This window comes from Micropterus salmoides, unplaced genomic scaffold, assembly GCF_014851395.1.
Source record: "Micropterus salmoides isolate LMB-PRFRI ecotype aquatic unplaced genomic scaffold, ASM1485139v1 Ms_hic_scaffold_21, whole genome shotgun sequence".
NCBI lineage: Eukaryota > Metazoa > Chordata > Actinopteri > Centrarchiformes > Centrarchidae > Micropterus > Micropterus salmoides.
The window spans coordinates 24,215,953-24,227,027 of NW_024041262.1; the positions used below are offsets into that span (position 1 = coordinate 24,215,953).

At 41.4% G+C, this 11,075-nt stretch overlaps 1 protein-coding gene across 1 annotated transcript; it reads left to right on the forward strand.

Moving 5' to 3' along the window:
• Positions 1 to 1,886: 1,886 nt before the first annotated feature.
• On the forward strand, positions 1,887 to 4,970 carry gpr142 (G protein-coupled receptor 142). Its single transcript, XM_038735292.1, has 2 exons — positions 1,887 to 2,043; positions 3,650 to 4,970. Exons 1-2 carry the CDS (start codon positions 1,905 to 1,907, stop codon positions 4,606 to 4,608), a joined length of 1,098 nt encoding a protein of 365 aa, XP_038591220.1. The 5' UTR covers positions 1,887 to 1,904; the 3' UTR covers positions 4,609 to 4,970.
• Positions 4,971 to 11,075: the final 6,105 nt, after the last annotated feature.

Sequence of the window (11,075 nt, forward strand, 5' to 3'; positions counted from 1 at the left end):
TACCTTAAGACCTTCAAGTGCCTTTGACTGGTTTTGTCAATAAAAGAGCCAATTTTGGATGACATGTGGTCGACTCCAGTGACAAACCTCTTGCTCCTGTCTGCCAACTCTAACATAAGACGACCACGATGCATCAACATCACTTAACTTCCTCATCAGTCTCAAAATACAAAGTAAAAATAAAAAATATTAAAATATTAGTAGTAAATACACAAATTTCAGGCAGCTGCCTTAACTAACGGCCAGAACGCCTGTTTGAAGGGAAATCTAATTCCAGCTATGTTTTAAGAAAGGTATGAAGCAGTGATCTCTCCCCTTTCTGCACAAGGACATACTGAATTACACCATTGATCTTGATGATCCTGATGAGCTTTTCGATCCATGCTTTTCTGCTATTTTATAGCGTTGAGGTAAATTACTGCAGCCACTCATTAAGATATTTCTCAATTTTATGATTGCATTCCTGCTACAGATCATATAATCAACCAGCCATGTAGTCCATATTCAAGGTTTTGGCACTTAAATAGCTTTTACAATGGCAGTAAATAAAATACGACCAACTATTAGAAGTAGTGATTGCCCCTCTCACATGAGGAGGCCGGTTTCACTGATTTGGAGATTGTGGCTCCATGATGATATTTATGCTGGTTAAGCATCCACAAATGGTTTGTCACTGAAAGCTTGAGAGATAACGCAGTCCAAATATGGCTTCATGGATGAATGAAGTAAATTAGGAGAGCAGGCAGAGGAGAGGCAGACTGAGAAAAACAGGATGGATAGCTCCCAGGTGAAAAGGTTAGATGGGCAGACAAGATGATAATGACTCAGGGGAGGGAGGAGGGTGACAGGGTCAGCGCTGTCAGCCCATCTGTTATTATGGAGCTGCAGTTTAATTGACTGAGTCTAAACTCTTTTTGTTTCCACAGTGTATTTTTGAAAAACAGCAAACAGCTTTGTTTTAGCAACAAAATTACATCACTCATAATAAAATACATGCTGCATCAACATAAAGCGTATCATCATCTGCATAGAAAATTAGTAATCCAACAGATGCATTGTACATTGTACATCTTTATATATTTATAAAATATTAGCCAGGTCGGTCATCTGTCACACATACTAGTTCTAATGCAAACCTACCTAAAATTATTTCATTAGTCTGAATTTCAGGTTTTTAATGAGACATACATTTTTTTTGCATTAAAACAGTTAAATTAAAAGATATTCACCTTTACCATGTAATATTCAACTTTATTCACTTAAATTAAACTGAAGTGGAGTGGAGTTAGATATGTGGAGTTTGCATGTCCTCCCCGTGTTTGCATGGGTTCTCTCCGAGTGCTCCGGCTTCCTCCCACTGTCCAAAGATTGTTTGGTGGGTGGTAGGTTGATTGGTGACCCTAAATTGTCCATGGGTTGTTTGTCTATGTGTGGCCCTGTGATGGACTGGCGACCTGTCCAGGGTGTACCCCACCTTTCGGCCAATGTCAGCTCCAGCCCCCTGCAACCCTGTACGCAGTATAAGCGGTAGAAGATGAATGAATTTATAACTGAAGTTATCTCATTTCACTTTTCATATAGAGAAGTTCCAGATCGTAGTCTTTGTAACATTATTTACACAGACCCAACGCTTCCCACCATGAGCAAGCACTTGGCCACACTTGCATGGAGAACTTTCATTTTAACAGGCAGAAACCTCGAGCAGAACCTTTGAGTCGGGCCGTTCATTCAACCTGAAGACGTAAATCTTTAAACATGTCACAAATTTATAGTTAGTTTGAATCAAAGCTGCAGCAATGAGCAGTTTTCCATTTGCTCCTTGCTTTCTTAATCAAAACACTGACTCTGAGTCCTAGAAACATTCCTCTGTCTTTCCCTTATTTTCCAGGGGAAGCTCCAAGGTCATGATCGACTGGCCCAATGTGACAGCGCCCGGCTACCAGGAGCTGGGCCTGAAACCTGAGGATCTGCAGAAGTCCAAATGTGTCCTGGGTTTCATCCCTGTCATCTACTACAGTATTCTGCTCTGTGTGGGAGTACCAGGTACACTGTCAGGATGTCATTTAGTGAGAACTGTGTGCAGGGTTGGTTCACCCAAATTGCAGATAAAGTGTTGTCTCTCGTTAATATGCCAAGGTTTTGAGATTTCCAAGACTTCTGTCACCGTCCCTGTACAGGAGAACTGAAATTCCTTTGTGAAGCTCAGTTAAAGAAAATACATGTGGAAAAACTCAACAGCGATGTCTGTCATCAGAAAATAATTCCTGCACGTGAGCAAAATATTACTCTGAACTACAATCAGTGTGTAAACTGAGCACAGTTTGAATCTCTGCTTTGAGATCTATTTATAAGGGAAGATGAAACTGCACAAGACTGAAGATATCATTACACACTGTGAGTTAGAGGTACATTACGCTATTGCTCTAATAGAACAGTGAGGCACTATTGTTGTAGCACATAACAAAACACTGATGGCTCTTTTCACAGGTTACAATAATCCAGTCATCTGATGGTCATTTTGTTTGCATTTATAAAAATTAATCGATCATCAGTCCTCCGGCCACTTGTCTTTGGAATCTCTCTGCATCAAAATCTATCGCCTCAATAATTCATAACCGGGAAATACTTGTCACTTAGATGAACGGCGTTCACCTCGGCATTGTTCTTATTACTGTGCTTTGTCCACAAGTCGATGGCGGTGATTTGGCAATGATCCAGCAGGGATTTAGAGAGAGTGGTGTTCAAAACAAGCGAATGTGTCACCAGAGCATTCAGATCTCATCACGTAATTGCCCCAAAGGGAAATAAATGTTGACAGCTGCATGCCTGAAGGGGTCTTAAGACTGGTGCTGTTATCCAAATAGCGACAGTGAAAATATCCTGCTGCTGACAAATGTAAAAAAAAACAGACTCTGTGTATTAGATGTGCTGTAAGGAGACACATAAAATCAATGCTATGTAACATTATATATTGTTATGAATGCCCCCCCACACACACACACACACACACACACACACACACACAAATGCACCACTGCCTTAAAAATGTGGATTTACTTAACCCATTCTTCCAACCCTATGAAAGTGATTGTTATGTTATGAAAACAGCTTTATTTCTATACAGCGCTAAAAACAGTCACAGCTACTCTTTGCTAAATGTAAAACTTCCCCCCCTAGTTGTTTACTATAATAGAAAATATACATTTTGACAAACTGACATCTTAATTTTGTTTGTTATGCCGCATAAATACGGCATAGCTAAATCCATTCAATATGGAGAATAAGTAATATCAGTTCAATTAGTCTACACATACAATAATTGCAAAGAACTGTTAATGAACAGTAAATGATCAAAATAAAAGAAACAAAAGTTCAAATGGACAAGAAAACAGAAAGATTTGTATTTGTAGCTGTTGCATTTTCCCTTCACATTCCCTTCACATTCCCTGACGACTGGTTAAAGGCAGAGCAGTATGTGCATCTGTAGGTACTACATGGCATCAAATGAAGCCATTGCTATTTGTTACAGTGTGCTTGTCTGGTCAAATTTAATTTTACTGTTTCTGTACCTCCTGCATTATATTAATATAAATAGCAGATAATATGATCTAATTTTCTACTTCTTATTATTCTTGTTTGTTTCTGGCAGTGAACATCCTCACAGCAGTGGCTTTGTCCAGACTTGCCTCCCGCACAAAGAAAGCACTGTACTACTACCTCTTGGCGGTGACGGGCTCAGATATTCTCTCCCAGCTCTTCATCATCTTTGTCGGCTTCCTGCTGGAGACGGCAGTTTTTCACCGTGATGTCCCTGCACTCCTGCTGCACTCTGTCAGCGCTGCAGAGTTCGCCGCCAATCACGCCTCCATCTGGTCCACCGTACCCCTCACTGTGGACCGTTATGTGGCGCTGTGCCACCCCCTTCTCCACCGCCAGATCAGCTACCCGGCCCGGGCCAGGAAGATCATTGGGGTTGTCCTGGTGTTATCGCTCGCATCGGGCGTGCCCTTCTTCTGGTGGTCGGACATGTGGAGGAACAGCCACCCGGCCACATCGCTGGACACTGTCCTCGTGTGGACGCATGTAACTATCATCTACTTCCTGCCCTGCAGCATCTTCTTAGTGCTGAACTCTTTGATAATCCACAAGCTGAGGGTGAGGCAGAGGCAGCAGCCCTGCCAGGAGGAGCGTGGGCCGAAGCCTGCGCCTCCCCTGCGCCTTGGGAAAACCACGGCCATGCTGCTAGCCATCACCTCTGTGTTCTCTGTGCTGTGGGCTCCCAGGACTGTCGTGGTCATCTACCACCTGTATGTGTCCTCAGTTCACCGAGACTGGCGCGTCCACCTGGCCTACGACCTGTCCAACATGCTGGCCATGCTCAACACAGGCGTCAACTTCTTCCTCTACTGCTTCGTCAGTAAACCCTTCCGCGGTGCCGTTCGGGACATCGTGCTGCTCAGGGGGGGCCCTCTGTATCCTCAGCGTGCTCTGCCGCACCCACAGGCCCCCAACAACGCCTCCATCTCCTCTCTGTACAGTGGGAACAACAAGCGCTCACAGCGAGACTCCACCCCCTTGTCACCTCACAGGGCCAGAAAGCCCTCGTGACCCTGCGCCCCCTCCTCTTAATCCAAAACACCCATCATCCCACGGCCCCTGAGCACTTCTGACCCGAGGGACGCTGCGTTCCAGCTACGACCATGGACTCCTGCCAGTCGGCCCTGGAGCTTTCTCAAAGGGTCCAAAATGAACTCACAAGAAGTGTTTTTTGTATTATAGTATGTCACCGCGTGTTGTTGTTCCATGTAAATCAGAGAAGTTGACAGCGTATTTATTTTTCTTCAAAAGAATTTGACAAAATAAAAGTAGGTTTGGGGATTTTTTTCTTTTCCGTACATGGTAGTAATGTGACAAAATCTTTTTTATATTGTTACGAGAAAAGATTAATTCAGTAGTTAGATCCATGGTTAGGAGGGAAAACAAATCAAGGAATATCATTTTTGCATGCTGCTGCAGTGTGTGCAGTGTAATCCATTCATCCACCCAATCATTCTTTTATCATGTCAAGTGACATTCAGTTTGCTTCAATCTATTTTAATTACTCTGCTGTAATATCCACTCTGGAAGCAGCAGAGAGGGCTGCCATGTCTGCAGTTGTGTAAAGACGCTGAATGGCTAAAAGACAATCCGGCCTGCTGCGCACAGCCAATCGAGCAAAGAAATTGCACTCCGTCAACCAAACCAAACCACAGCTGCTAAAGCGAGTGTTTATTTTTCATGAAATGCAACTCGATGGAGCCTTACGTGAAAGCTTGCTGTGGCAGGAGTGAAGACGCTGCTCTTCAAACAGCCCCTACATCACCAACATGGCCTATATGGCTAAACAAACCACAGATTAGCCTGATGGTCTGCACAAACACACACACACACACACAAACTCACAAGCACAGGTACACACTCTAATGCATGTACGAACACACACACAGACATCATCTGGTACATTTCCATTTGTTACAACAGGACTTTTCATGTATCGTCATCACGATTTGATGGAAAATTTACTGTTTCACTTTTAACAGTGCTAAGTCATTTGACATTTGATATCTGTATCAAGTCTCTCGTTTTGTGGAATTGACATATTGTCATTTCTACTCTTATTGTGATGAGACACACAACCCAAAATACAATGCTTTTCAAAATGTACATATATTCACACTATGGCTGTGTAAATATGTAGCTGGACCCAAGAGGCAGTTAGCTTTGTTCAATGCAAAGACTGAAAACAGGGGAAACAGCCAGGCTGTGCTCACCTCACTAATAGCACATCATATGTTGCTTGTCACATGCAAAAATAGAAGCGTGAAAAAACAGCAATTACCCCTTGTTGAACTGCAAATTGTCATTTTCACACATATATATGACTGCCGGTCAAATGACTAATATGAAATTGCCCCCTCGCAATGACTCGCAACTCTGCAGCGTGTTAATTCTCAGTACTCTCATTAACTGTTTTCAACCAACAAGCTCTGATGAACCCAGCGAGCACCAATCAGCTGACATTGTTAGAGACCAGCTAGTGAACATAGTGGAGCATTTATCAGCGGAAGAACCGGATATTTTTCCCAGGAGTTGGCAATGAGATGTCATCCGGTTTGTCCATTAAGTTGTTTTGTAGTTCTTTTGCCCTGAAGTGTAAAAAAATACTTTAATGCAGCTTTCATTTTTGTCATCATCACAAACATTTTTTTATGCTTCACTCAATCCAGTCTCAAGTGCAGTGTATACATCTCCCTCTCACAGTTTAGATCTTCCGTTTACTCCTCTGACCCCCCGTTTAGGTTTAAAGTTTCTAAAGCAAGCCACCTGCCCGCTCTCCTTGCTCTTCAGTCCTCGTTGTGTTTACTGTAACAGTAAGAGACACTGAGTTCCTCCCACACTGAGTTCTGTGAATCATAAGCAGTTTCTTTGAAGATGTCTCCTGATGTCTGACAGTAACAGAGCCCCCCTCTGTTACTGTTACTGCGTGTAGCGGTGGCGACCTTACACTGGTGAAGACAGTGGGGGTCCTAAGAGATGACTGCATAAACAGTTAAGACCATAATGCAAAGCTAAGATGTCAGGGCAGGATTTCATTAAAGTTTGATGGAGCTGTGTCTGAGCTTTCACACATCCACAGAGCTGTTGCGGAGGATGCATTTAAGGGCAGGCTGACCCCACTAGTCACACGTCTGCCTGCCACCTGTCCTTTGTGCCTGTTCAAACACCTGGTCGTGTCCCCCGTCTCCGCGCCTATTCAACCCTGCCTGCAGCTCAGCAGGTGACAGAAGCATCAAATGAGAAGGCAAAGCACCACAGAGAGTGACAAGTGTATCCTATGAGATGTCTAAATAAAGGAAATGCATGCTTTATGGACAGTTAAAGGTGGTACTTGAAAAATATGATTTTCCTTAAAAAGCGAAAGCATTCGTTGTTGGCTCAAATGTCAAACTTACAAAACATTAGGTGTTTGTTCAGTCAGTTTAAAGTGACATATAAATGTGAAAATGACAAATATATTTCCGGTGAGAGGCAACGCAGGAAGTAGCGTTACATTCTTAACCCCTTACTGCCGATTGTCGCAAATTCGCATCACACCTCTTCCTTTCGGACTGCAGCTGAGATATCGTTTGGTATCCCCAAATGCCTGTTTGTGCATATTCATACATGTATGTACCTGGGAACGTTTTGCAAACACTGGTTTCTCGTTTATGCCTGTTGACGCTAATTTGCATCATACCTACATCATACCTGAATTTACATATTCTCTATGTTCTATAGGCAAATTAACAATTTTCACTTAATTTGACATCAACCTGAAAGCAAATGAAAACAGAAATTTTCTTTTTTTTTTTTTTCTTGTAAACAAATTCAGGGAGTTAAAGTTGGACATAAACTGGACGTTTTTGTCACACTGTTTGGCTCAATCATCAATTCACTCTCACGGTGCTTTTGGTTAAATGTTAAAAAAAAATAACAACCTTTTTTGTGACATTGTTGATATTCAGTATTAAACAAACACCGCGATCATTTCCAAACCTTGACCGAAAGCTTTGAGTTTCCTATGACCACAAAAACATTAATCATGCTTTAGTTGCCATAGTTGCCATGAGCAGCGTAGTAGTAGGCTGGAATATGAGTGGAATTTGCAGAGCAGACGGTGTTTTATCGATCACCTGGGTAAAAGGTAAATAAACTGTTTTGTTGTTCAGGTATGAGGCCTTGGTGGAAGATATTTGGGGATTTATTTGTCGAGATTTAGAGAAATCTGTCACTGAGAGTTCTGTTGTCACCCCAGTATGGTGGAGGTTTCATTTGTGTTGCTCAAAAAGTGAAAAAAAAACAGTAACATATCTTTCAGACACGTTGTTGAACGTTGTTTCACTGGATAAATCCACAGAGGGTAGCTTTCACTTAGAAAACAATGAAATGACAATCCCCATTCACTTAAAGTTTCTTTCTAAGTCTAATTATTCTGAACAACCAGCACATTATTTTGTTGAAAATATGTTTCAAGAGTTTTTGCCAGGTTTTGAATGCTGTGTTACATTTTAAATTTGGTATCAACACAATCGCATGTTTTTTGACCACTAAACTAATTGTTTAAATTGATGTTTCAACTCTCTGAAAGTTGAAGTGGGAAAAAAAAAAACTGATGACTGGAAGGCAGGAAAACAATGAAAACACTGTATTCACTTTTGTAGTTGGTGGGTAAAAAAAAAATGTGTTTCCTTACTAACTTGTTCACCTCTTACTTTAATATTGAACAACCTGACATGGATCACTTGCTGTTACTTTGGATGTACAGTCAGAAAGTATTTTGTTTCTCTGCTTTGGTGCATCTGAACATGATGAACGTTCAAAGACGTCTTCTGCAGCATGTTAAAGTGGCTTCATTGTTTACATTATTGCTCGATTTTCTTTTGGCTCAAGTATAATGGTAATGCGGAATGAAACTGTCTGTAAGCACTGAGAATAGTTTTATATGGAGAGGAAATAAATGTTTAACACAGGATTGGAGCAGTTTATTTTATACTGTGCAATCACAGAGAGCCTGGGAGAGCCTGTATATCAGGTGAGTCTGCTATACTGTAAATTACAGAAACTGCAGAAAACCTGTCAACCTCAAAATTTACAAGCAGGATTAATTTAGAAGCAAGATAGAGGATGTAAATCAGTCAGTGATGTAGATGTTTTTCAGATTTATTGTAGCGATTATCCCAAATCATTAAAACACAATCAGTTTCTGCTCTTAAATGAGCTTCATCTGCCTGTGTTTTCTGTAGGTCAGTGTTGTATAAACTGTGTAGAAAGAACAGAAAAATAATAGAAAGATCAGACAGTAATGAGTTAGTCCTTGCAGAGTTACAGAATGAAGGATGCTCTTCTCTAATGTCTCGGTAATGTCTGGGTTTTCGATTCAAGGTCAATAGCGACCTCCAGGACTGAAATAACGTGGGATGAGCTCTGGAATGAGACACGGCGGTGGTGGAGGTCAGACTCGGACACTAAAGTGACGACACTGAAAATGGAGCTGATCTATATCTGGAAACAGACAACTCAGACTTTACCACTAATCTGACGGCCACAAGGAGGCAGACGGATGGAACCGACGAGAGAAATTCAGCCCTGGAAAAAACCTGTTACAGTAGGTTCACAGGCCAGGTGGATGATTTAATTACAAAGAATGAAAGCTAAAAGCTGGACTTCCTTCCCATCAGTGAGAGCCATATGGGGGAGCTGAAAATGGAGAGCGAAAGTCCAAACAAGAAGCCGTCCACTGTGTAGACATCAGCCAGTGGCCTCGCTGAGGGAAATGAAGCAGGGAAAATCAGCTCTTGAGCAACAAGTGTGAGTAAGAGAGTAAACTGGAGGATCATATAAAGAGCAGGAGGAGCTGTCATCTGGGGGGACTGGTCCTTTAATCATTGACCAAGACCTCAAACGCACCAAAATATTCACTTCGACTGTCATTGCTTAAAGCCCGATTTCAAGAGAACAATTTTTCAGGGCAGATTCAGCACTGACCATCAGTGAGGACGGACCCTATTTTATTTACTTTAGGACCTACAGAGTGTACAGCACTGCCAGGGCTGCACAATCCTCAGATATAAGAAAAATAAAGAAAGTGAACATCAAAGACAATGATTTTTTAAATTCCTAAATCCTGTTTTAAAATATTAGGGCTGTGTAAAAGGTGCGATTGTGCAAAATATCCTGAGTCAGACTCGTGGCCTCTGACCCTTAAGTAGCCTTAAAGTCGGAAAAGTAATCTTATTACACACCTGCTATCATTCATATTCATTACATATTCTATATCAGTGGTTCTCAAACATTTTCACGTCAAAGACCCCTAAAACTGACACAAATTAGACCACAGACCCCCATTTGATAAGATTTGTTCAGAGGATCGCCCATCTGATAGGATTCGGGCTTTTGGATGTTTTATTCCAGAAAATGAAATCGATGAGCAAAATAGTCATGTGTTCAGTCACTACATTACTTATGGATGGAATTATAGTGAAGATTTTTGCTGGGAACCCCCTCAAGGACCCCTGGGGGTCCCCGGACCCCGCTTTGAGAACAAATGTTCTATATCAGCAATTTACATTAAAGAGTTAGTGGAAAAAAGTTGAAAAGGTCAAAATATTCTGGATGCTTTGTGCATCAGTTTGTACTTAACCATAACTCACTGCAGGGCCACCTGTGGGTTAAAATCACTCAGACTTGATATGTGCACCTGTCATCTAAATAAGTTTCAAACTGCACACTCCATTTAAAAAAGAACACCAGCTTCAGGCTACCTGCACCTACCAGACATTTAGCATGTAAAGTAAATAATTAATTTGCTTTTTTCCTGGAAAGAAGGGCTACTGTACAAGTACTTTTTCTATTGTGGTATTTATTTGTCTTAAGTAAAGAATTCCTGCAAACCAATGAAGGAAATGAACTCGTTATCAACTTCCATCTTGAAAAAGGCACTTTCAGAAGAAGCTTTTCAGCCAGTTTTATTTATTTATTTTATATTTTACATACTGTAGTTACTATTTTAGACTCTTTAACTGTTGAAAAAATAAAGTGCTTTATATTCTCTGTTTCATTTAGAAAGGTTGTGAATTATGACCCAAAAAAAGTACATTTAATGAGTTTGTTGTTCAGACACAGTAACAACATGAGTTTCAATGCAGGCCACCTTTTTTATTTTACTGCCTCCTTCACGAGGCAGAATGTCTCTGAGCTGCTGCTGGATGTAACTCTCTTCACCAGCAGATGTCCCCACACACCACTCACACTGATCGAGTCTGTTAATCCAACACCAAGGACAAAAAACGTTAAAATTAAATTTAAATGATCAGGTAGAGAGAAGTGGATTATTTAGAGTAGTTGTCTGAGATATTGTTATAAAACTGTATTTTCTGCATTAAAGTGCGTCGGTGTGTGTGTGTGTGTGTGTGTGTGTGTGTGTGTGTGTGTGGTGGGGGGGAGAAACAGAGAGAGAGAGAGAGGGAGAGAGAGAGAGGGAGAGAGAGAGGGAGAGA

Excerpts from the sequence above, each read along its gene's own strand:
- gpr142 (XM_038735292.1), top strand. The coding sequence starts at position 1,905 with ATGATCGACTGGCCCAATGTGACAGCGCCCGGCTACCAGGAGCTGGGC. Across the intron at positions 2,044-3,649 it reads GCTCTGTGTGGGAGTACCAG|TGAACATCCTCACAGCAGTG; the intron begins GTACACTGTCAG and ends TGTTTCTGGCAG.